At 37.7% G+C, this 27,166-nt stretch overlaps 2 protein-coding genes across 2 annotated transcripts; one reads left to right on the forward strand and one right to left on the reverse strand.

The window, feature by feature from the left end:
• The first annotated feature begins 4,311 nt into the window (after positions 1-4,311).
• Positions 4,312-14,216, forward strand: LOC140756251 (beta-1,3-glucan-binding protein-like). The gene is made up of 10 exons (XM_073091721.1): positions 4,312-4,537; positions 5,906-6,130; positions 8,221-8,468; positions 9,384-9,517; positions 9,878-10,044; positions 10,533-10,677; positions 11,435-11,514; positions 12,572-12,705; positions 13,525-13,709; positions 14,148-14,216. Coding segments are annotated over exons 1-10 (1,437 nt in total). The 5' UTR covers positions 4,312-4,419; the 3' UTR covers positions 14,149-14,216.
• Positions 14,217-17,974: 3,758 nt separating this feature from the next.
• On the reverse strand, positions 17,975-26,651 carry BGRP2 (beta-1,3-glucan recognition protein 2). The gene is made up of 9 exons (XM_073091026.1): positions 26,491-26,651; positions 22,873-23,100; positions 21,779-22,014; positions 21,337-21,494; positions 20,854-21,008; positions 20,099-20,223; positions 19,583-19,700; positions 18,772-18,914; positions 17,975-18,243 (listed from the first exon to the last, which is right to left on the reverse strand). Exons 1-9 carry the CDS (start codon positions 26,624-26,626, stop codon positions 18,043-18,045), a joined length of 1,500 nt encoding a protein of 499 aa, XP_072947127.1. The 5' UTR covers positions 26,627-26,651; the 3' UTR covers positions 17,975-18,042.
• Positions 26,652-27,166: the final 515 nt, after the last annotated feature.

Raw genomic sequence — 27,166 nt, forward strand, 5'->3', positions numbered from 1 at the left:
CTCATGGACATTTGTAAAACCTCCATATATGTATAGCAGAGTTCTTCCTGCAGTTCCTCCTGCGGACTAAGATGATCACTTCATATGTCAGTAGGGTTGCCACCCGTTATCCCTGTAGTTCCGGGACAAGAATAGGGCTACGGTATCCCCTGCCTGTCGTAAGAGGCGACTAAAAGGGGGCTTCTGGGGTCGTGGGTGGCAAGAGTGGGAGCTCGAACCGCCCAGCCAACGGCCCCGGGAAGAACGGCGGTATGTGTGGTCGCATACCGTCGTACGCACCAGACGGTGTGGTGAGCGATAAGCTCACCTGGGCGGAGCCCGACGGGGCAATGCGCTAAGAGGACTCCGGTTGCGTTCCTTTGGAGATCCCGGAGTCCTCTACGCTACGCTGAGGACGGCCACCGGGGGGGTTTTAGTGCGGTAAGAGTCCCACATAACCCTGTGTCGCTCCCAAGGCATCGGGTACCTTTTGAAGGTTCCCCCTCGTCAATAAAAAAAAAAAGAAAAAAAAAAGGTTGCCACCCGTACTTTATAATAAAGTATTGTACGTAATTTCAGGTAATTGTACTGTATACTTTATGAGAACAATAAAGTACACGAAAATACTTTATGTCGCATGATTTGATTTAAAAGTTTAGTCGTAAGTATTTTTTCTTTCAACGAAAATATCGATTGGTGCTGAGTCGATGTCGTCCAGCGCGACATCCCTTAACTTAAATATATTAATAGAGAAAAATAAAGTGTACTTTATTTTGATACTATGTACTTTTTTTTCTTACCTATAATAATCAATATACTTTATCTGTAGAAATAAAACGTGGCAACCCTATATGTCAGTCAGCTGGCATCCATACTCTTCCACCGAAACGCAAGATCTGCTTTACGCTAGAAACACAGTGATATTCTCCGCGTAAAACTGCTAGTCCGCTCTGAATATAAAAATGAATCGTTTCGCCATAGCAAATTGTATGACTGCACCTGCTTGCAACAACTTCAGAGCGGACTAGCAGTTTGGCGCGGGCTATACCCGGTTGAACTATACTGGTTTCACCGCCTTTTTACTATACCTGACTGCGGAAGAAATAATTATGTACGTCTCTGTTCTAGGATGGTTCTAGGCAAGCCCTGCAACCCAAACAGTTTAACGGATTTCAAAACATGAGGTGACGTTGGATTCGTCTTAAATGGAAATGATACAGACCATAGAATTAATAGACAGTGTAATATTTAAGAAATGGGGTATCTTTTGAAGCAGTCGGGTTTTTTGTTCTTGTAATGATTTGTCTAGTAACATAATTATTTGCAGATCAATGAATTCGAAGAAACTAGTGGTGATTTCATAAGTAATTCCCAAGATGACTTCTAATTTATTCGAACGATAAGTCTACAGAAAATAAAATAAACACTACATATAGATAAGTTATGTTTCTAAGCAAAGATAATTGACTTGGTATGTACTATTAACTTATTGGGAAAAACCAGTTCTTTTTTCCTGAAACATTAATTTTCGTAGTAAATTGACGTCGAGTTTATTTTAGGAATTTCACCCTCTGCTCTGGAAGTGGACGGTTCGAATTCAAGACACGATTGTCTAATTTTTCAAAGTATAGTCCCCGCCAAACTGCTAGTCCGCTCTGAAGTTGCGAGCAGGTGTAGTCGTACAATTTACTATGGCGCCGCGATTCATTTCTACCTATATTCAGAGCGGACTAGCAGTTTTACGCGGACTATACCTATGTGATAGCCTAGTGGTTAAGAAACGCGGCCTCTCGATCGAGGGGTCCGAGGTTCAAATCCCAGGCACGCAACTCTGATTTTCAAATTTATGTGCGTATTAGAAATTAATTATCACTTGCTTAAACGGTGAAGGAAAACATCGTGAGGAAACTTGCATACCTGAGAGATTTATAAAAAATCTTAAAGGTATGTGAAGTCTACCAATACGCACTTGGCCAGCGCGGTGGACTATGGCCTAATCCTTCTCATTCTGAGAGGAGACCCGTGCCCAGCAGTGGGACAGTAATGGGTTGATGATGATACCTATGTATTAGAATTTAATTATCACATGCTTTATTGCCGAAGGAAGATATCATAAGGAAACATATATGACTCGGAGTACTTTTAAAAGACTTCTTAAAGGTATGCGAAATGCATAGAGTAGGTATGTATTTTTATTTATATGTATGATATATGTATATAAGCACATAATATGTTCACACTCACACACACATACGCATTCACGTATCACTCGCGCGCACACAGTGTTTTACAGGTTCCACAGAATACCAGCGTTTTAGGTGACTAAGCTTAACTGGAACATTATAGCTGAGTGGACACCTTTTCGGTCAGAAAAAATGTATAATATTTTTTGTATGCAATTGTCTATTTATGTTTATTGTATAATGTTCGCCGAATAAATTATTTTCTTTCTCTCTTTCTTTCCTCTATTTTTGTATGCCAGTTGCTTTGTCCCTGATTGTAGCATTTTTTCTTTTTTGGTCCGAAGTCAATTAGTTGATAGGTCAATGGTTAAATTAGATACGAAATTTCAATTTATCTTATTATCTTAGTAAAACTAACTTTTATTTCAATAGATTTTTTATAACAATACGGAAACTTGTGGTTGTGAGATCATCTAATTACAACTTCAAAGGTAATTGTAAATTGACTAGACAAAACGAATTGTAAAATATTGCAACTTTAAAGGTAGAAGAACCTTGTGTCGTTCGACAGGTAGAGGTCTAATCTTTGCTGGCTTCCTCGTCCTTAGTATTATACGGCGGCCTTCAGGATCTTCGACGAAACGCAACTGGAATCCTCCAAGCGCGGTATCCATATCGGGCTCTGCCCTGGGGGGAGAAATTTACGTTCCTCTCACATCCCCTGTTGATTACAGCGATATGCGACCACACAAAACCGCTGTCCTTCCCGGGGTCGCTTGCTGGACGGTTTGAGCTCCCACTCTTGCCGCCCGCAACCCCGGAAGCCCCTTTTAGTCACCTCTTACGACAGGCAGGGGATACCGTAGCTCTATTCTGGTCCCGGTACTACAGGGACAATGTCTAAGCTACCTAGCAACGTATTTTTGCTTAAACAATATCCGTATTTGCTTTAACTATATTTGTTTAGTTAACGATTCCGAGAACATAGTTCGAGTGTTCAAAAGGTCAATATTTTTATCACTATATTTTACGGTCTCGTTAACGTTCTTAAATTTAATTATCTGTGTTTTTTATATATGTACAAAAAAATAATTAAATATTGTATTCACATACATATATTTTGACTATGTTTTTTGTCATATTTTATCATTTATACATCTAAACCTACATATATTTTTTATATTAAAGAAGTAGATAATGAATATGGAATCATCCTGATAATAAATGGTCACTGCCGCCCATGGACATCAGTAACAACCCCACGTAGAACGGGGGTTCTACATAGATATTATATAATATGTATATATGTACGTAAATCTCATGTTTTGGCTTCCTCTTCAGCCCAAACGGCTTGATGCAAGTATTTTAGCATATGAGGTGTCGTTGGACTCGTCTAAATTGTTAGAATGACATTGGCTATATTTTTAAGTACTTAGTCAAGTCTTTTTATGATTTAAACAAATTATGTGATATTACGGAACATATCGCGCGAATCCGAGCCGCACATTGTTAGTGGATTACTCATTATCTAATCAGACTAAGTTTGGAAAAATAAAAATACCCAATCCCATCGAACCCAAATCAGCCTTCATATTAGGCAACTACACTATCGACAGTTGTCGTTGAGACCGTCCCTAATTGTCGTCGGAGACCGTCGCCGACAATCACCTTGTATCGTCAGCGACCGTGAGTGTTCGTCGCTGTCTGTCGATGCCTTACGTTAACGACCATCAGGGTATATCATCGACTGTCTGCGACTGTCCTTGGTTACCCTTAACAACCGTCGGCGACTGTTCGCGCCTAGCAATCGTCGCCAATAGTCGTCGAATGACGCCGTCCTTTATATGCGACCGACAGGGCACGTCGCCGACTGCCGTCAGCGACCGTCTTTGCATGCCGTCAGCGACCGTCAACGACTGTCTCTGTTTGTCGTTAGGGACAGCCGCCTATAGACGTCGACTGACGCCGACTTTTTTATTCGACCTATAGGGAACATCGCCGACTCTCAACAGCAACCATAATCGATTGTTAACGACCGGTAACACAGTCTCATGTGTAACCTCCCAAACCTCTATATTTTAGTTCCGGCGCCACTAACTCGTGTAAAAACATTGAACGTGAGATGATAAATATCAAGCCAATGTAATTACAAATAGATTGTTGAGCATATCAGTAGATGACCGCATCTGGCGGAGGTCGGTCGATACGTCGAATAGACGTAAACTTTTAGACGTAATTATAGATAACTGACGTAAAGATGTATCTAGTAAGACTGTGTGTTGCTGTGCTATGTGTGAATTTAGTTCGGTGCTATGAAGTGCCTACAGCCAAGTTAGAAGCCATCTATCCCCGTGGTCTCCGTGTGTCCATACCTGGTAATTTTTGATTTTACATTAAAATTATCGCGGTATTGCTAAATTTTAATAAGTAAAGGTTACTTACGATATCGGCAATAAAGAATTAAAACCGCGTTTCCTTGTAATTTTCGTTTATTACATTTGTGTTAACCTAGGCGGATAGCTAAGTGGTTTGAAATCCGACCTCTTATAGCCGGGGACCGGGGTTATAATCTTAGAGATGCGCCTGTATTGTTTAGGATTCCGTAACCAAAGGGTAAAACAAGAACCCTATTGTTAGCCTGTCTGTCATAGGGCTCTATATCTTGAACCGTAATAAATAGATACTTGATTTTTTATGGAGTATGTACGATACAAGTACGTGTACCATAAAGGTGATCGCTACAACAACGAATACCAAAAATAAAAATAGCTTGAAATTAAATTGGGAATCGCAATACAAGAAATCTCTGTTTTCCGGCGTTTTCTATTAAGCCATATTAGGTAGACAGTTCAAATTTTCACAATGCATTTAAAAATTAAAAGTAAATAAAAATTTGGTGGCATGAAACCCTTCGCATGCCAATTCGACTAGCACTTGATCAATTATATCTCTATTACTTACGGCTTGTTTTTATCATCAAAAACCGCAGACTAGTCTCTAATGACTATTATCATTAGAACCAATAAGTACAACTGACATTAAACGATTTATATATTATGACGTATTCATAATGTAGAATATTTCAAATATTTAATTTAGCATTCTCGTCGAAGAAAAAAATGTTAACGGATTTACCTCTATTTACTCGCACACACACGATACATAAATACGTTTGTTTTTTAATAATATATTGAAGTACCAAATAGGCATGCAGTTCGCCTGAAGGTAAGGGGATTCCTGGAGACATCCGTAAGCAACCCCAGATAATATAACAACGCATTTGTGGCCGGCCTTAAGTAGGATACCTCTACAAACAATCTTGATCAAAAGCTATGCTACAAGCTCTTGCTAACCTTTTAAATGAATTCACACTCGAATTTGTGACGGTTTCAATAGTAGATAAATTAAGAGGGAAAATGTAGGTAAGTATTTTATTGTAAAAAAAACGCTTTCTACACTCAGCCCCACACTAGGATTCCCTGTATCGTGGTTGCTATGGACACACACAGAGACAAATTCACAAACACCCTGAAACAGAAACCTCATTTATCATTTAGAAATCTTGGTTATTGATACTTTTGTCTGGCCGTTGATCGAACTCGGGACCCTGTGCGCGTCAGACCGATATGGTGACCGCTCCACGCGGGTCGTCTAATGATCCGATATTAAGAGTTCCCTTATTAAATTCAAAAAAACCACAACTGCACATGTGTTGTAAAATACATCCTAAATACTGTTTTCAGATGATGGATTCTCCATCTTCGCGTTCCACGGGAAGCTCAACGAGGAGATGGAGGGCTTGGAAGCTGGCCGCTGGTCCGCTGACATCACGAAGGCGAAGAATGGAAGGTGGACCTTCAGAGATCGGAACGCATCGCTCAAGATTGGAGATAAGATCTATTTCTGGACTTACGTCATCAAGGACAGTCTTGGGTATCGTCAGGATAACGGGGAATGGACTGTGACAGGTTTTTATACATTTTTTTATTTATATTATAGAAGTAATAATTGGCTCAATTAGTGTTTCGAGATGGCAAAATAAATATTTTGGTTCAATTACTTTTTCGAGTTGAGTATATTGAAAATTTTATTAAAAATTGAATTATTAAAAATGGCGGAAACATAGTTGCCAGCTTACTAGTAATTTAGTATAGCTCGTTATACATTTGAACCAAACCCAAAGAACGCTTAACTCATCACTGATTACGATAATTAATTAACATCAGTATCCCCGAAGCCAATTTAAAGTTATCGACCAAACTTCCTCTTTCAAAAGTTCTGACAATTTAAATAACTACCTAAGACTACAAAATATAATAGAATCCGCATTAAAAAGTACTGCTATTACATTAACATCTCATAATATTCATTATCCTGAAACGATGATCAACGTTAGGTATATGCAAATTTACCCCCAAAATTTTCTAAAGATTTCGAAATGAAACTATCAGGATGCCGATTCGGCTTCCTTTTAACATTAAGATCATCGCCGTATCATGATATTTATGATGATGATGATAATAACGTATAAGAAATAACAAAAAATACAACCGACTTCTAAGTCACAAAGTAAGAAATAATTTCAATAAATGTTTGTTCTATAGGTACATGGTTCTGAAGTAGGCGTTCAATATATATTTCGTTGGATTACGACGTAAGCAGCGAGTCCAATATAGAAGCCGACTTCAGAATTAGAAAGCGTTCTGAAATTGTTTAATATTCCAAAATGAATACCTATCACTTAACTGAGATACTTCAGTTAAAAAATACAGCGGTGATAGCCTAGTGGTTAAGAAACGCGGCCTCTCGATCGAGGGGTCCGAGGTTCAAATCCCAGGCACGCACCTCTGATTTTCAAATTTATGTGCGTATTAGAAATTAATTATCACTTGCTTAAACGGTGAAGGAAAACATCGTGAGGAAACCTGCATGCTTGAGAGATTTATAAAAAATCTTAAAGGTATGTGAAGTCTACCAATACGCACTTGGCCAGCGCGGTGGACTATGGCCTAATCCTTCTCATTCTGAGAGGAGACCCGTGCCCAGCAGTGGGACAGTAATGGGTTGATGATGATGATGATGATGATGGAAAACTCGTAAATTCCCTTTGACTCAAAAGTTTGACTTAAACAAATTTTCCAATTTAATTACATACAGAAATTCCTTTTACACGGCCTTACCAAATTTTAGAGCACTTAAGAGAGCATACAAATTAAAATATATTTCTAGATTATGTAAATAAAATTATAATGTTGTTATGCCTTTGAAATAAATACTTTATACTTTAAATATTTAAAATATATAAAAGTATATGTGTAGCAAATTACGCGGGATTTACTTTATTACACGCTTTTTATTAGCTTCACCTGTATGTTTGTATGTTTGTTTGTATGTTTGTAACCGACTTCTTTGGGCGCGATTTTGACCCACTTTAAACGGCCAGATTTCGTTCAAACTTTGTAGATTTATTTCACAATTATACTATTTACTGTTCCTTAATTGATTCCTAGATTCATTTAGATTTTCTACTTTTTAGTTAATTTTATCATAAAAGCGTGTTTTTTAGTTTTTTGAACTATATTTATTTTTCTTTCATAACGAATAACATGAAAGTATTGAAGTAAATAAATTGCCCTATCAACCAACAACGCCATCTAGTGGCAACATTCGAAAATTTAGAAATGTTCAAGATGCATTTTATTCCGTGATTTTATTACTTGTCCCGTTACAGACATTAGTAACATAATTATGTTTTCTATAACATTGGAGTTGCAAACGAACTTGTAGTCCACCTGATGGCAAGTTTTCACTGTTGCCCATGGTCATCCATGACCAGCTCCAAATAGAACTGATTTTACCAAAAGCAGATCAAAGATTGCCACTCCTAAGGAATAAAATGGAAGCCCTGGATCTAAGTAAGCATCCACAAATTTCCATCAAAACGCAGAACTGCTTCACGCTAAAGTGGGAGTGACGGTACTACCGTCGGTACTTCCCAGTAAAACCATAATGTCGCTACATTTCAAAATCACTTTATTGTGTATAATCTCCATCCCAGGATATGTTGATGAAGACGGTAGCCCAGTACACTTCGATGCAGCTGGGAACCCTGTAAGCATCCCCGGGGTGACTGACGCACCTGGGTTGGGCCAGGAGAACGTGACCTTCCCTTGCCAGATATCAGAGACTGTGGCTTCCATGCCTGGCTTCATCTGCAAGGGCCAGCTGCTGTTCGAAGACAACTTCAGCTCCAACATCGAGCAGGGGAAGATCTGGACACCGGAGATCAAGATTCCTGGAGAGCCGGTGAGTTTTAATTAGATTTATACTGAAAAGGATTTTTTTCTCACGTATCAAGATAAATCCGACAAGCCTAATCACGACACCTTTCTCTAACCAGCATTCCGATCCATCCATAAGATCTGATCACAACAAGTACCACTTGAAGGTGGTAGAACCCTTTGTGGTTCGACTCCGGCGGCACCACCGCCACACCTATTTCTACCTAATAACTGCAGTGTTATGCGCTACTGTGTTCCGGTTTGAAGGGTGTGGTAAGGGAGAAAGACTTTTCCGAGGCATTCCAGCTTAGTCCTCAGGGGTAGCGGCGCATCTGTGGCCGACCTCAGGTAGGAATATCTAATCCTATCTGGGGTTTATTACAGATGTCCATGGGCGGCAGTAGCCACTTACCATCAGGTGGACTGCATGCTCGTCTGCTACTCTTATATTATAAAAAAAAAAGTTATATCTTGATCTTGATCACAATAATGTATTACATATTTCAACTCAGTCACTCAATTTTATTTATTACGAAGTCTTTATCGATAATAAAAAAAAAATATTTCAAAATCAAGCTTTTTCGTATTCTCAACAAACCCGTTCATTTGATACTAAACCTGCACACCTAAGAAAATTTTTAAAAAGTTTTCAAAGGTGTGCGACGTCTACCAATTCACACTTGGCCAGCGCGGTGGATTATGGCCTAATTCTTCTCATTCTGAGAGGAGAATCGTGTCTAGCGTCTCTGCTTTCTCTCATGCTCTCTCTCTCTCGACAGTAATGTGGATTAATGATGATGATGTATCCTCTCTACTATATAATACAATACAAACTCTTTGTTGTACACCAAATTAAAAAATACAAAATTCTAAAAATAATATAAGGCACAATTACTATTTAGTTCAAGATACGGTAAGTGAACAAGAATGCCCATTCCAGGACTACCCATTTAACGTGTACCTAAACGGAGAACACATCCGTGTGGACGGCGGCTCGCTGTCGATAAAGCCGGTCACACTCGACTCTATTTACGGAGAGGACTCTATTATGAAGCAACTGGATCTCACTGAAAAGTAAGTAACTTATTACTCATTTTATTGCATTTCTTCTTAAATTTCCTTTAAGAGTTTACCTTATATTCTACATTTGACACAACATTCCAGGTTTTTCTCAGACTATTTTTTTAAATATCGAAGTCATACATAAGCATACAGTCTACACAAGGTCATGTACATATAAAAGCTTAGAAATAAATGAATACGGCCATTCCCCGGGCATGAACCTGTCCCGAAGAGAATCCATTTATATTATAGATATCTTCTGGGTCTGGGTGTTCGTCTATGCGTATTTGTGCGTGTCCCACGATGCCCACGCCATAGGGAATCCTGTGCAGAAAGTGTTTTTTTCTGAAGTATATAAACTTACTCTCCTAGATGCACTGGCATGCCCGGAACAAACGAATGCTTCCGGGAAGCATCAGGCCCCCAGATCCTGCCACCGTTCGTCACCGGCAAGATCACCACGAAGAAAACCTTCAACTTCAAGTATGGACGAATCGAGGTGAACGCTAAGTTGCCGCAGGGCAACTGGATTGTACCCGGTAAGTTTTGGTGTAAAAAGCGTTTTTATTGCGTTATGTATATTTTTACTAAGTATGTACTTAATTAGCATTTTATTAATTGAGTTCCTGTATGGGCTCCTTTTCTACAAAATACTAATTTGACGTTACACACGCACACATACACAAATACGCACGCACAGACGCACACACGCACACGCGTACACATAAGCGCAAATACACATACTCGTATGAACTTCGCAAGCTTACACGTTAGCGCAAATAAATGCACACGCATGTACACAATTACACCCAGACGCACACATTAGCACAAAATCAATATTTCCTGGCGACTATACAAGCTTCGAACTGCAACTGTTCAAACACGGCCTCACTCCGAACATCCACCAAGCCCTGCAGAAGATCTTCCTTTGCTTTACCCTCAAAAACACCTTCTATCTTAAGAACTCACCTACTCTTCTAGCATCTTCTTGTATCTTGAAGAGCTTAATCTAAAACACTATCAACAGAGATCCAGTTGGAGCCACGTGACCACACATACGGCACCAACAACTACGCGTCAGGTATCCTTCGGATCGCTTGCGTTAAGGGCAACCTGGAGTACTCCAAGAAGTTATACGGCGGGCCCATGCTCAGTGGCAATGGACCTTTAAGGTGCGGTCCATCTTTGATCCCTTTTTTCTCCCAGTTTTTACGTTTTTCCAAAAAAAATAACAAAAAATCCAACCGACTTCTATGTCACTACAAAGTAAAAAATAATTGAAATAAATGTTGGTTTATTACATAGTTCCGATCTCGGAAAATCATCAAAAGCGGTTAATAAACGACGAAGTCATCCCAGAACAAACAAAAAAAACATATATAGGGTCGAATTGAGAAACCTCCTCCTTTTTTGGAGTAGGTTAAAAATGACTGTTTTTGTATTTGTCTATACATTTCCAATCAGCGCCCTCAGCGGACTGTATCAGAACTGATTGGAAATATATGGGAATTACGTAAACAAATACAAAAACAGTATTTTTTGTAAATACATAAAAACTCATACTCATACTGTATGTATGTACGGAAACTTTGAACTCGATTTTTACCCACTTCGATCGGTCAGTTTATTTCAAAATTTTGAACAATTATCGAGTATCGATGACAATCCACGATTTAAATAATTTTATCCCATTGTCTTTAGTATCATCATAGGAAATAATAACATAAAATCATAAAAAATATTTTATTATTGGCTTCATCAACAATTTGCAGTAATGTTCTAAGAAGTGTAACTTCGCATTTTTTGTATTAAGTATATTAAATGCAAAAAATTGCTTAGTATATATTTTTTTCTTTGTCAATATTAATTAACGACATTGAAATATTTTAAAGTAAAACTTATGATTTTAAAAATAAATTATTCTTGCAGAACTGCTTATTTGAAAGAGACCACGGGGAACACTAGGTGGAGTCGAGATTATCACACTTATGCACTGGAGTGGAGACCAGGTAAACTTATCATTATTTTATTACTATGTACTTACATTTTAACATTTTTCCTATATTTTAACGCCTCTATCTACCGATCTTAAATTATTCATTTAATATCGTAATATCATCAACAACCCATTACTTTCCCACTGCTGGGCACGGGTCTCCTCTCATAATGAGAAGGATTGCTGGCCAAGTACGTATTGCTGGACTTCACATACCTTTGGGTTTTTTTTTTATAAATCTCAGGTATGCAGGTTTCCTCAAGATATTTTCCTTCGCCGTCTAGCAAGTGATAATTAATTTCTAATACGCACATAACTTTGAAAAATCAGAATATCGTAATATTTTAAAATTATTATCCGAGATTTGGAATAATATGCGAAATATTGATAAATGTGTTTGTCAGTTACGAACCTGCCACGCATTGAAAAAATATAGATCTCGTTACACTTGTTTTTAAGATCTATGTGGTAAGTGAGACATACTTTTCCGAGGCTCCAGCTTAGTCCTCAGGAGTAGCGGCGCATCTGTGGCCGACCTCAGGTAGGAACCTAATCCTATCTGGGTTTGTTTACAGATGTTGATAGGCGGCAGTAGCCACTTACCATCAGGTGGACTGCATCGCGTCTGCTACTAATATTTTATTAATAATTATATTTATATATTTTTTTTATAATATGGGAGTAGCAGACGATCATACAGTTCTACCACCTATTTTTTTTTTTTTTGTTTACGAGGGGGAAACCTTCAAAAGGTACCCGGTGTCGTGGGAGCGACGTAGGGTTATGTGGGATTCTTACTGCACTAAAACCCCCCCGGTGGCCGTCCTCGGCGCTGCGTAGATATCCAAAGGAACACAACCGGAGCCCTCTTAGCGCGTTGCCCCGTCGGGCTCCGCCCAGGTGAGCTTGGCGCTCGCCACACCGTCTGGTGCGTACGACGGTATGCGACCACACATACCGCCGTCCTTCCCGGGGCCGCTGGCGGGGCGGTTCGAGCTCCCACTCCTGCCACACGCAACCCCGGAAGCCCCCTTTTAGTCACAGTTCTACCACCTTCAAACATTTCCCAGATTCAATAAAGTTGTTCGTGGACGGCGTGCAGTACGGGGAGGTGTCTCCGAGCAGCTTCGCGGAGGCGGCGGCCGGCGCCCCCGCCGCCGCGCTCTGGATGAAGGGCTCCTCCCTTGCACCCTTTGACGAGATGGTAATGACACGACTTAGAGAAGTTAAACTTCTAATAGGGTTGCCTGACACACACTAATATAATGATCTAAAGATGTTTACGTTCTAGTAGGTTTGTCACACACAACGATCTAAAGAAGTTTACCTTCTAGTAGGGTTGTCATACACACAATGATCTAAAGAAGTTTACCTTCTACTAGGGTTGTCACAACACAAATGACCTAAATAAATTCAACTTCTACTAGGTTTGCCACAACATATAATGACCTAAAGAAGTTTCACTTCTAAAAGAGTTGCCACACACACACACAACATAAAGAAGTTAAAGTTATTTAATGTTTAGTAGTTGCTTTCAGAATGTAGTTTACACCTGTAATTGAGGTGACACTTAGATTTAAGTTCTATGTGATATGTCTAGACTATGTATATATAAACTACTTTGTTGGTGTACCCAATGAGAAATAAATAAAAATAAATAAATAAATATGATAGTTAATTGTATCAGGCGTTACTTTGCGGAAATCCATGCTATTAAGTTAAGATTAAAACTACTTCGCAACAATCCGCTACAAATATGTATGATGGTATATATTTTAAACCATGCAGTATGTACCACCCTCCCTCCCTCAAAGGATGCGTGCAGATGCAAAAATTAAAAATATACACCACCATACATACCACCACCAACACGTGTTTCACTCCAAAACGGGGAATCATCAGGGTAAGTTGACTCTACGACGGTTAATCGCTAAGTAAATTTAGCGATTTGTAGCGAATTGTTGCGAAGTAGTTTTAATCTTAACTTAAATAAATATGAATTGAATTCAATCATTTACCACAGTTCTACATCTCACTGGGGCTCACCATCGGTGGTGTCACCGAGTTCTCCGACGAGGACCCGAAGCCCTGGGCCAACAGCGCCACGAAGGCCGCCCTCAACTTCTGGGAGTCGCGGCAGCAGTGGTACTCCTCGTGGCTCGACGACACCGCGCTCCGCGTCGACTATGTCAGGGTCTACGCGTTATAGTGAGTATAACACACTGTCCATCCATCCATCCATCCATCCATCTTCCTTCATCAGCGTTTAATAGTCCACTGCTGGACATAGGCCTCCCCTCATCTGCGCCACTCCGACCGGTCTTGAGCAGTCTGTATCCAGCGGTGACCAGGTCCACTTCAGGTCATCAGTCCACCTGGTCGGGGGGCGTCCTTTTTTTTATAATATAGGAGTAGCAGACGAGCATGCAGTCCACCTGATGGTAAGTGGCTACTGCCGCCCATGGACATCTGTCATCAACAACGGATAGGATTAGACATTCTACTGATTCTACCTGAGGGCAGCCACAGATGCGCCGCTATTCCTGAGAACTAAGCTGGAACACCTCGGAAAAGTATTTTTTCCCTACCACACCCTTCAAACCAGTTATATTTCCTTATGCCTAAAATACTTTTATTTCATTTCAGATCACTTTGCGCGCCATTTGGTGGAAATTACTTCAATTACATTACATAATAAAATATTGTTTTACCTAATTTGTTTTTATTTTTACCACGCTTTTATTAGCTTGACCTGTATGTATGTATGTAACGGAATCTTTGAACTCGATTTTTACCTACTTTGAACGACCGGATTAATTTAAAATTTTGAACAATTATCATGAACCGATGACAATACACGATTTAAATAATTTTATCCCATTCACCTCATCAGGATCGTCAGGAATCTGGATTAACGTTTTTCCTTGTGCGATTTTAGCGTGTTTTTTTAGTTTTTAAACTATAATTATTCTATTCATTTGTGGTTTTAATTCATAAATATGTTTTAATTAGAAATTTTTAAACTAGGTGGGTCGTCATTGTAGAGAAAATTCTGGACTAAGATGTAGGACATGAAACTGACATGTTTATGTACCATTCAACCAGCCCGTTGTAGTCCCACTATTGGGCACAGGTTGGTATTATACAGAATTAAACCCATATTGTGCAAACGCAAATTGACAGAAATAACACCATTGGAAATACAGCCAAAATCTTTTAAGAATTAAAAATATAATCAAATTATTTCACTATATTATTATTTTAATTAATTATTTTTATGATGTGTTATGTTTATAATAATAAGTTCCCATTTATGTAGTCACTGGCTGGTACGATTGTATGAGTTAGCATAAAAAATAAAAATAACGCTCTTGACGTTTGACTTGTATTTTGCGCGGGAATAATAATATTTGTACATAGATTCAAGAAATAGTTTTATTGTTTCACAAGCTTGTAGGTTTTTTTTTTCATTTTTCTCAACTGTGGAGGGTAATTTTTAAGGGTAAGTTTTTCGAGCAAATGTAGGTATTTATATAAGTATGCATGACTTATTCTTTGACACATCCTACGGCATAAACGGCTTAGTCATTAGAGGTGCGCATTATATATCACTGAAGTGAAAAGAGAGATATATATCTTTTCAACTCAGTGATATATATCACTCTTTTAGCTCAGTAACTCACTTTAGCTCAGTAGCTCTGTAAAGATATAAGCGACATTTTATATCAGTATATCAGAGAATCAGATCAAAATGTTTTGACAACATTTTTGATTCCTATAATTAATACAAAACTGGCAAGAAATTATATATAAATTTCACAGCCAACACTATTTGTATATCCCTATTTTCATATTCTTAGCAAAGAAAAAAGATTTTAATTAGTGTTTAAGACGTAATGCATTTGACTCGAATCAGACTCTCTCAGTCAGTCGCTCATTTGACTCATAACTCACTCGCGAGCGAGTATAAAACTGTTGAGTTGAAGAAGATCTTATATCCGGAATCGTATGGACCTATGAACTCAACCATGTGACGCGGATATAAAGATATAATTCAAATTCGTCAGAGTTGATGAGTGATTAGCTCTTTGGTGAAGATATATATCTTTTATATCACTCACTCGCGAGCTACTCAAGTCTATTAGTCATACTAATGTATAGTCCGCGCCAAACTGCTAGTCCGCTCTGGGGAGTTACTACCATCTCTTAAAACAATATTATTTTATATATACTTTTACTTTTTTTGCAGGAAATTTAACTTTTTAAACAAAATATGACAATGGACAAGCGAAAAATTAATAAGAGCTTAAGTTTGTTCAACTGTATATGACGGAATATTTTACTGTTTTAAGGAGGAAATAATACTTTCCTGAACTATGATGGTTTTTAAAAGATGGTGGTAGGCCCCCTGAAGTTGTTGCGAGCATATTGTGTAGTCACACAATTTGCCATGGCGACGCGTTTCATTTCTATATATAGAGCGGACTATAGTCTTATTCATAATTAGATGTCCAAAATGTTAACAAAGAAATGTCACTTTCAAAATTAACAAGAAACAAAAAAATTAACAAACTCAACAAAAAACGAAAACTTTACAATTAAGTATTCACAATTTAACAAACGCGCTATGAAAACGATAATACATTCGAGTTTGATTACAATCACGAAAATGAATAACATCGGCTACGAAACTTAAAAATGACGGCACAAGTAATGTTATGGGTTCCGATTGTGTTACCATTATCACATTGTAATTTTCTACCATAAACCTTGTTTTTTATTATTATTACTGTATGGAACGTAATTGAGGAATATAAAAATTAGAAAATGTGAATTGATCTTAATTTATTTAGATTACTATTTTATTATTGTTGTATTAATTTAATATTGTCAAAAATAAGAAACTATAGTCTGATTCATAATTAGGTGTCCAAAATGTAAACAAACAAATGTCACTGTCAAAAATTAACAAGAAACAAAAACTTTAACAAACTCAACAAAAAACTAAAACTTTACAATTATTCACAATTTAACAAACGCGCTATGAAAACGATAATACATTCGAGTTTGATTACAATCACGAAAATGAATAACATCAGCTACGAAACTTAAAAATGACTGCACAAGAAATGTCTTAGGTTCCGATTGTGTTACCATTATCACATTTTAATTTTCTACCATAAACCTTGTTTTTTATTATTATTACTGTATGGAACGAAATTGAGGTAATATAAATATTAGAAAATTTGAATTGATCTTAATTTATTTAGATTATTATTTTATTATTGTTGTATTAATTTAATATTGTCAAAAATAAGAAACTACCATTTGAAACATATTTTCTTGATAGGACAACACCTTTGTTTACATTTTAGACACCTAATTATGAATCAGACTATACCATTTGAAACGTATTTTCTTGATAGGTCAACACCTTTGTTTACATTTTGGACACCTAATTATGAATCAGACTGTAGCTGTTTTACGCGGACTATAACTGTTAATAAAATAAATATTCTAGCTAATAATATTTCTATTATCCATTTGCTAATAACGCCAGCGTCAACACAGAAACATATTAAACTCCTATTAGATAATAAATAAAGGTTATCAAAGTTAAGAAACACGATTAAAATTGAATATGTATACCGATAACCTTTTACTCGTATATCACTTACAAATAAAATAAATATACTATGATATTCCTATAAATAACATCTTGACAGGAATTAAGGTTGATTATTCTTTGTTAATATAGCACATGGATATAACGCTATAGTTCTCTATTACAACAAAAGGAACATAGAAAAATACTTTATAATGTTAAACAACTAATTATTAATTATATTACTTATATCTCGAAGCAATGATGGTGACTCCGCCAAATATCTAACTCCACTCAAGCACGTCGTCACCGCACCTTACACTACTGCTCATAGATTAGTAAAGATTACTCACTCCTAACAAAATGTACCTAGTTTTGAGTTTTTAGTTGCGTAAAAAAGTTTTGCCACGTCTCCGTGCTAAAATGTCCCTAAAATATTTGGAATAATTATTTATTTATTATGTAAATTACGCAGTATTAGTTATTTTTTCGTAAATTTTCTCTAAAAATGTTTTTATTTGTCAAGAATTAAAAAAAAGAACTTACTAATAAGCCATTTGTGACTTCATTCACTTTGAAGGCGGCGAAGTATCTTTACTAATCTATGCCACTGCTATGCGTATTTTTTCCTGCAGTCCACTTGATGGTATGTGACTATTGACACAATCCACACCACAAATCGGTAAAATGGATAGTAATATTTTAATTAATTATTTTGTGTTATTTTAATGGTGTGTTATTTTTATAATAATAAGTTCCCATTTATATTGCCACTGGCAGGTACGATTATATGAGTTAGCGTAAAAAAGAAAAATAACACTATTGACGTTTAAGTTGCATTTCGCGCGGAAATAAAAAAAGTTGTAAATTGGTTCAAGGAATGGTTTTATTCTTTCAATAACAATGAACAATTAGGTATTTATTATGGCACGGATATTATAGGGCTCGGACCCTGACGTAGTCCACAAGCAAGGCCGGCTGGCTCCAGGTGGCGAACCAGGATTCCTGGTCACTGATGAATTTGGCCCTAGCTTTGTTGGAAGTGTTCACCCAAGGTTTCGGGACGGAGTTTTGCGAAGTAACCTGGTCTGGGAACTCACTGATGCCGCCCGCTGACACGCCCAGTGCAATTCGGAACTGGAAAAAGGTATACAAAAACCTTTATCTTTGTGTCACGGAAAAGTATATGAGTGCTAAATTTCAAATAGTTTATTACAGCAGTTTCGGAGCCAATTGGCAGTGACAGACGGTAGGACAGACGCACGAGTGTTCTAAAAGGATTCCGATTTTTGCTTTTTTCCTTCGGAATAAATGTTCCTAAAAAGTTTGAAAAACAGGATTTTTGTAACTTAATTTTTTGCGCATTCTTCACAGAAACCACTTTCATTTGATACCCATTATCATAATTGGAGGTGCATTCACGCATCCTCGATAAGCTAATCTCCAGGGTTTTCTCACGATGTTTTCCTTCGCGGTTTATGCAACTGATAATAATTAATTATCCACTAATAGACACGCAACTGATAAATTACAGATACGTGCCCGGGATTCGTGTCTCGGACCTCCGATTGAGAGGACGAATTTCTAACTCCAAGGCTACCACCCATAAGGCTATAAGGCTAAAAAAATACACCCATAGCAAAACATAAAGCTTAAAATACTTACGAATACGTCAAACGGTGCCATAGGATTAGTGAGTAGCATACGAGGCGGGTCACACGTGTCCCTCGGCAGCAAGCCCTGCAGGCCGCTAGCTGGCGGCTCCGTCCTCCCCCACTCCTCTCCGTCCACCGATAGAGTTATCCTATCTAGAAAGAGAAGTTTACTTAAAAAAATCCTTTGCGATTTAAAACATTTTTATCCCCAATTTAAATTCAATTTTCGTAATACTAATTCATATGCGTATTACAAAACGTTTGAACTATGCAATATACCTACGCTACCCGTGAGGACTAAGCTGGAGCACCTCGTTTAAGAATGACTCCCTTACCACACGCTTCAAACTAGAACATAGCAACGCATAACACAATAAGACAAAAATAGGTAGATAGGTGTTTTTGCCAAACAATAGCTGTTGAGGCAACTAACTTTGTCCTCTGAAATAGCAACACATCTTAAACAGAGCTCCAATTCGACTTAGAATTGATTTACAGATGTCTCTGTAGTGTGACTCCGGCGGCACCGCCGCCACGTCTATTTTTGCCTAATAACAGCAGTACTAAGCGTTGCTGTGTTCTGGTGTGGTAAGCGAGATATACTTTTCCGAGACATTCCGGCTTAGTCCTCAGGTAAAGCGGCGCATTTTTGTCCGACCTCAGGTTGGGATCTAATCTTATCTGTAGTAATTACACTATTCTAGTATTCTATTTATCTATGAGAGACAGTACCATCAGCTGGACTGCATGCTTGTCTACTACCCCTACAGTATAAACCAAATTAATGAGACATCTGTCTCCAATCAGTACAGTTAACTTACCTGGCGCCCATCTTAAAGCATACACGTGGAAGTCATCCCCCCATGCTGCGGTTGACACTTTCTTAGCTAAGAGATTTGTACGACACTTGAAATTCATTACTGGCCCTCCGTACAGAACCTAAAACAAAATGAATTGATTAGACATATTATAAGTTTAAAAGACAGCAGCGCCTAACACCGCTATTATTAGGCAGAAATACGTGTCGCGGTGGTGCCGCCGGAGTCGAACCACAAAGGGTTCTACCACCTTCAGGGTTCAGTGTAACTGTTTCTTGTGTGGCGATTCTCATTTATTTCCAATCTTTCTTTATTTTTGGAAATGATGTTAAAGCGGTCGATATTATACATTCTGTGTGAAACATTCAATTGTCTATCTAGTTCGGTTCAAGATATAGAGCCCTGTAACAGATGGATAGACGGGCAAGCAGTGGAGGATTAGTAATAGGATTCCGTTCTGACCCTTTGGGGACGGATACTAAAAAAGAACTGGTAACTGGTATCATCAGGTTTCCTCACCTTATTGCTATAATTTTCCGTTCCTTTCCGCAACTCGGAATTTCCAAGTGCACCAGCTACCCTCAAAATACCGGATGCATATTTTTCTATGCCATATTGTGGTACTAATGATTCTAGAAGAATATCTGTAAATAATAAATTGGCGATTAGCTTTATAACATTTTCTATTTATGTTTTAATGAAGTGATTCTAAACTGCATCTAGGTCTACAGACATGTAGCGGGTCAGGCACAAGCCGTGGCAGACAAAATAATAACATACTACACAAAGTGTTTAAACGAATTTATATCTTCCGTAACACGACCGTGCAGACACGTGCTATACCGGTCAAATTAAAAAATATGATTCTTATAGAACTGTTCAGCGAAACGGTGACAGTAGTTAAATTTGTGCTATAAATGTCCGTAAAAGTAAAAATCACTCAGAACCGAATCTGAATGTAGTAACTCTTCGTGCGTCCGCTGCCAAAGTATGGAGTTTTGTTTAAGATGATGCTAAAGGTAGAATCCACTGTGGTTCGAATCCGGCGGCACCACCGCCACACCTGATGTAACTGATAACAGCAGTTAGAGCTGCTGTGTTTTGCTTTAAGGATTTGGTAAGGGAATCATGCTTTTCTGGCCCTCAGGGGTAGCGGCGTGGGCGGCAATAGCCACTTTTGATCAGCGGAACTGCATGCTCGGCCCAGGGTCGTCAAGTGAACTCCCATGTTATAAAAAAATCTATGGTTATTTTACCTACATTTTGAACCTTACCTGGATACAACCAGTCGCCCTGCGGTAGCTTCGCTCTAATTTCAACAATGCCGTATTTAAACGCAAACATGTTACTAGTGACGCGACCGCTGGCTATCGGCGGCATTACTTGATTCCCCTGATTGACATGCTCGCAAGAGGTAGTTCGAGTGCAGCTAAAAAAAATAATATAAAAAATTGAGGGCAGTCGTGAGGATTGTCGACAGAGGTAAAGACTTATTATTTTATTTTGAACATTCAAACGGATTGTAATAACATAAATGAATTATTAAAATTTATCTGATTTTTACTACGCTTTTATTAATTTGATTGTTTGCAAAATATATCTAATGGAATCTTAAATTTTTAGCTGTTTAAAAACTGTTTAAAATCGAGTTACTGCTTAAAAATTGAATTGCAAAATTTAATAAATAAACGCGCACTATCAAAGCAAGTTAAAAAAAAAAACAAAAAAAAATGAAAGTTTGTTATAACAATAATTACCCTGAAGTGAGGTCCAATTTATTGCCGTCCATAACAATAGCTTCGTTATCAAACCCTGGCAACTGTTCCTGGAGTTTCGGCTCGATGCGAAGGAAGCCGTTCTCCACGGAGACCATTGGCCCATTTTTGGGTCGTTGATAAGAGACAAATGGAAAATCCTGAAAAATTATTGACATTTAAATACTCTGGAGATTTTGTAATTTTTAAATATTTTAAGCGGAACCCTAATTTATAATTCTCTAATTTAAAAAAACCCTAAATCTAAAAAAGCATACAAATTACTACTTAATATCTGCTAACTGCTTGTGAAATTCCTGTTAAAATAGCTCCAAACGTTTCGGAAATTTACCGGAACAAACAGATAGACAGACAATAAATTTAAATAAATATCTAAATTGTATAAAATTATAAATATCTAAATTTAAATAAATGTAGTACTTACTGGTCCTAACGGGAGATACTGCTCAATATTCCAAAGATCTTCTCTCAGAGTATCGAAGTTATCTTCGAAGATGACCTGACCAGAGCAAACATTGCGATCTTTCACCTCAGTAGCAGTTGGTCTGCAGTTTCCTGTAGGTGGCGCGCTTGTCGCTACAGTAGCGGGTTGTGACGTAGTTACAGGAGCTGGACTTGGCTGACTTGGCTGAGAAGCTCCTCCATCAGGGTCAACCAGTTCTGAAAGATGGGAACATAATTTGAAATTTGAAGTTATGCGCGTCGGCGCGTTTGGGAAAGAAGAGTGTTTTTTTCTTGTTAATCGTTAATTGTTATTCATTTAATTTAGTGAAGAAGTTATGAGAGTAACATGACTGACTGAGCATTTTAATATTGATACTGGCAATATGATGGCGTTGCTACTAGCAATTATTTATTTGATTTTATCGTTTTCTTACTAACTGTGCAAAACTATTCCGAAAACATCATCATCATCTACAACCCATTACTGTCCCACTACTGGGCACGGGTCTCCTCCCCTATTCCGAAATAAGGGGGCGTTCAAGTATTACGTAACGCAATTTGGGGGGGAGGGGGGGTCTTGTAAAACGTTACGATGCGTTACAGGGGCGGGAGGGGATCTTTCTTAATACACGTTACGTAACATTTTTTAATAAAAAAAATAGAGAATTAAAACTCCTAAATTGGCAACCCTTTTCATTTACGTTTTACGGGGAATCCCTTGAATGAGTGGGTTCAGCCGAACTAAGTCCTGAGTATTCTGAGTTAGACTAAGTATAGTACAGTATAGCAGTATATATGCTTTGACTATACTTAAACTAACTTAGAATACACAGGACACCTAGTTCGGCTGAACACGCCCAAGGATAAAAACTATAACATAATTTTTTAGCGAGTTTAGGGTAAAAATTGACACTTGAGTGTTACGTAACGTTTAGAGAGGGGGAGGGGAGGTATAGAAAAACGTTACGGTGCGTTACAAGGGGGGGAGGGGGGGGTCAAAAATTGCGTTACGTAATACTTGAACGGCCCCTAATGTATATAACATGAAATATTTCTGCCCTTAAAATGACTGACCTGTTATAGTATACTTGAGGTTGTTTCTTTGGTAGCCTTTCCTATTTCTGGACACGTGAACGTTGTAATTGATGACGTCACCAACTTTGAGCGCCACGCTGTCATCTTGATACGTCCAGAAACCATTCGTAGGAGATTCTACCTCAGCCGATATGGTTCCAACATCATTCCAATCAATTTCCCTATTTACATGTCCTTGGAATACAAACAAGGTCATACGGGGATTATCTGAAAAATAATATATTTGTATTAACTTAAAAGATCAATGCTCATTCGAAAATAAATTTAATCTCAGTCAATGATATGGGTATTAAATGAAAACCATTTCATTAATAACCATTTCATTTAATAACCATATCATTGGCGGCCATTAATAAGTTAACTTTTGTATTTCTTGTAAATTTTGATGTTTGATGAAGTTTATGAAATAAATTTACCAGCATTGGATTTACCTAAATATAGTTCTTGCATTTTTTTTCGAACATTCACAATAAAGTTAATACACCAGATATGATCCATATATCCCTCTTATTTCACCTAACTTTCTTCAAAACTAAACTGCATCTAGGTCAAAACTAGTTAAACGATTTAAGCCAAGTACGAGTCGAACTCGCACATGGAGGCTTCCTTACCACCAAATTATGGTTATTATTTTTATTCTTAATTGTATTATTTCCAACAGTACTTAGTTATATGAAACAACAATAGATGGCGTTGGGGTGATTATAAATGATACGTAAACAACGTATAATAAAATTAAAATAACTGTATTAAAATATGTTTTGTGGTTCTTATTTGTTACTTTCTTATTTATTATAATACCAGTTATAGTAGTAAACGGATTGTAAAAAATTCAACCGTTTTCCTGGTACGGTTTAACAGTTAGATCGAAAAATGCCGAAAAATACCGGTTTGTTGTATGGAAACTTCCTTTAATATTCAACTTTATATTATTTTTAGTTATAGCGGCCATCGTTATGCATCCTCTGTAGAAATTTCATGTGTTTATCTATTACGGATCCAGAGATATAGCCCTGTGAAAGATGGAGAGACGGATAGACGGACAGATAGCGAACTTACTTACTCTTACTAATAGGGTTCCGTTTTTACCCTTTGGGTACGGAACCCTAAAAACGCTGAAACGTTTCGTGTAATGTACACATTGCGTGCGTTTCTTAGAATTTGGTGGACGCACCGCCGTGCGTCTAGGAAACGCATCTTTAGCTTAGCCCCGCGGCGAATGTTAACCCATAGGTATACAATGTTATGTCCCTGTAGTTCCGGGACTAGAATAGGGCTACGGTATCCCCTGCCTGTCGTAAGAGGCGACTAAAAGGGGGCTTCCGGAGTTGCCGGCGGCAAGAGTGGGAGCTCGAACCGTCCGGAGAGTAACCCCGGGAAGAACGTGTGCGGGAGGAGCGTAAAGTGCTCCCCCCAGGGCAGAGCCCGACCGGGGCATCGCGCTCGGAGGACTCCGGTTGTGTTCCATCGGAGATCCCGGAGTTCTCCACCAAGCGCTGAGGACGGCCACCGGGGGGGTTTTAGTGCGGTAAAAATCCCACATAACCCGGCGTCGCTCCCACTTCGTCGGGTACCTTTTGAAGGTTTCCCCCTCGAAAACAAAAAAAAAGAAAGGTATACAATGTTAAGGACAGGTGCACAATATCCGGATGAATGACCGCTGGACGTTGTTTCACGCGCACGTCAATACTTGGAATTTTTCGGCCTCATTTATCGCGTTGCACCTAATAACGATGTTTGAAAAATACCAATAATTAAAAATACCAATTAAATGCAATATAATAATTAAGATAACTAATCAAAAGATGAGCACATCTCCATAAAACTTGATGCTATAATATAATAATAACGTTTAAGCATTTTATGCATAAAAGCGTAATAAATTAATCATCTTTGAAATCACTAGCAATACTGGAATAACAAGTTTACGTGTTGTATGGGATTAGAATGAATATAATAGTATAATACATTTTAATATATAATTTTTTCCTTAAAATACACCAATGTAATAAAGTAGACACAACTGATTGTAATTGTACAAAAATTGATAAAGTTGCATATACAAAATATCTAGGAATAATTTTAGATCAGCGGTTATCTTGGCATCAGCATATAACATATGTTAACGAAAGAATTAGAAAATTAATGTGGATATTTAGAATACTAAGAGACGTGACTTCCAAAAAACTACTCAACCAAATATATATGGCCTTAGCGCAATCAGTAATAAGCTATTGTATAACTGTATGGGGCGGAGCTACTAAAACCAAATTTTTAGAAGTAGAACGTGGACAGCGCTGTTTACTTAAAGTAATGTACTCCAAACCCTACAGATATTCCACGGAGGATCTTTACAAAGAATCTAATTTGCTATCCATCCGAAAATTATATGTACTAGCTACAATTTTACGTAAACATAAAACTGCAGGGTTTGACCAAAATACAGATAAAAATAGGAGGAGGAAAAACAAAGTCTTTACTGTACCTCGCACAAAAACCATATTTGCTGAAAGACAATATTTGGTGCAATCTGCATATTTATACAATCAACTAAGTAACAACCTGGGCATCTACAACATGAATTCATATGAAATTAAAAAAACGGTTACACATTGGCTTCAATCTATAAGTTTCATTACTACAGAAAATCTATTAAAACACACCAACATATCAACGCTCACATGAATTACTCAGACACACACACGCACACACACACACACACACACACACACACACACACACACACACACACACACACACACACACACACACACATGCACGCACGCACGCACGCACACACTCACGACAAGACACTAAATAATTTGGTACTGTTATAAATATTAAATTTAATTTGATCATTGTTATCAAGTTTATAATATTGTATTATCAATCAATTTAGATCTCTCAGTCTATTGTTTATTATAATAATGTATGTGTAATGGAAGAGTGGGGCTACTTGACACAAGTATAAATTTATTTATGCTTACAAAGCAGCTTCTACGAATATGTAAAACGAATGTTATAATTAATAAATAAACATTTCATTTCATTTCATTTCATTTCAATACACGCATACAACTAGAGATTTTTTTATAAAAACGAAAAGCCAACTTAAAAATATATCCTTTTTTACTCATGTGACTGTACCGGCACCCCTATGTTAAAAAACGCCTAGCCCTTTGGGCTGCGAGGTGAGCCGCAAAACGAACGAAGTCCCAGGCACAGATTGTATGTTGGTAAGTTCATGTTCATATTCAAAACTAGTTTCATCTCGCTACGTCGCTCACACGGTGTTTAAAAATAGTAACAACTGTTTCCCTATAGCATCTTTATTCATTTTGGGGCTAAAATCTTATATTCATCACATAATTTACATTAATGACTTTTGTTTCAATTTAAGCCGCTTAAACATTTCAAACATAATAAATAAATATTCGACCGCAATCATAAATGAATTCGAGGAAAACATTAATTTAAACGTTTCGATTTATTATTGATAACGCTTAAGCTTATAAAAACAAAAAACAAAAGAGAAGAAGGCACTGAACTGTTTTATCTGTAGCTATTTGTGTAGATAAAATAAGATAAGTAGCTCACCTGGAATAGAAATCCGAATGCCTCGCGGTTTCAACGCCTGTATCGTGACATCTGGAACCTGGTAATCCTGAGTCAATAACACCGGAAGAGAACAGAGGAGCGCGAAGGCCGTACGTCGTACGTCGAAGGCAGTCATCGTGCAACTGATGACAATTATGAAATAAAACAAGCAAACGTCAATACTAACGTGACTGTACATCCCGTTTTGAACGAGACTGTCCTGTTTTCAGATACTCTGTCCCCAAGGTGTGGTAAGGGAAACATACTTTTCCGACGCGTTCCAGCTTAGTCCTCAGGGTTAGCGGCGCATCTGTGGCCGGCTTGAGGTAGGAATATGTAAACCTATCTGGCTTGATTACAAACGACCACTTACATCTGGTGGACTGCTTGCTCGTCTGTTATTTCTGTATTATAAAAAAAAACATTACAGGAAGGATTCCAATAAAAGGAGTGCAAGGGAGACATACTTATCTAAAGCGTTCCAACTTAATACGGTAGCAACACGCCTATGGCTGACTTCAGAGAGGACTCCAATAAAAAAAATCGGAGGACATGAAAATTACTTGTTAGAAAAAATTGGATATTTGTGACAATGACAGAAAAATATAAAATCCTCCTATTTAAAAGTTTTCTGCATTTTCACGTCGACAAATTGCAGAGATACATTTCAAAAACT

Source organism: Epargyreus clarus, unplaced genomic scaffold, assembly GCF_041222505.1.
Source record: "Epargyreus clarus isolate Ecla_fem2 unplaced genomic scaffold, WU_Ecla_fem_2.2 ptg000034l, whole genome shotgun sequence".
NCBI classification, from domain to species: domain Eukaryota; kingdom Metazoa; phylum Arthropoda; class Insecta; order Lepidoptera; family Hesperiidae; genus Epargyreus; species Epargyreus clarus.

Excerpts from the sequence above, each read along its gene's own strand:
- BGRP2 (XM_073091026.1), bottom strand. The coding sequence starts at position 26,626 with ATGACTGCCTTCGACGTACGACGTACGGCCTTCGCGCTCCTCTGTTCT. Across the intron at positions 23,101-26,490 it reads CATTCGGATTTCTATTCCAG|ATAATCCCCGTATGACCTTG; the intron begins GTGAGCTACTTA and ends ATTATTTTTCAG. Across the intron at positions 18,244-18,771 it reads TGGCACCGTTTGACGTATTC|TTCCGAATTGCACTGGGCGT; the intron begins GTAAGTATTTTA and ends ACCTTTTTCCAG.
- LOC140756251 (XM_073091721.1), top strand. The coding sequence starts at position 4,420 with ATGTATCTAGTAAGACTGTGTGTTGCTGTGCTATGTGTGAATTTAGTT. Across the intron at positions 8,469-9,383 it reads TCAAGATTCCTGGAGAGCCG|GACTACCCATTTAACGTGTA; the intron begins GTGAGTTTTAAT and ends TGCCCATTCCAG. Across the intron at positions 10,678-11,434 it reads AGTGGCAATGGACCTTTAAG|AACTGCTTATTTGAAAGAGA; the intron begins GTGCGGTCCATC and ends TTATTCTTGCAG.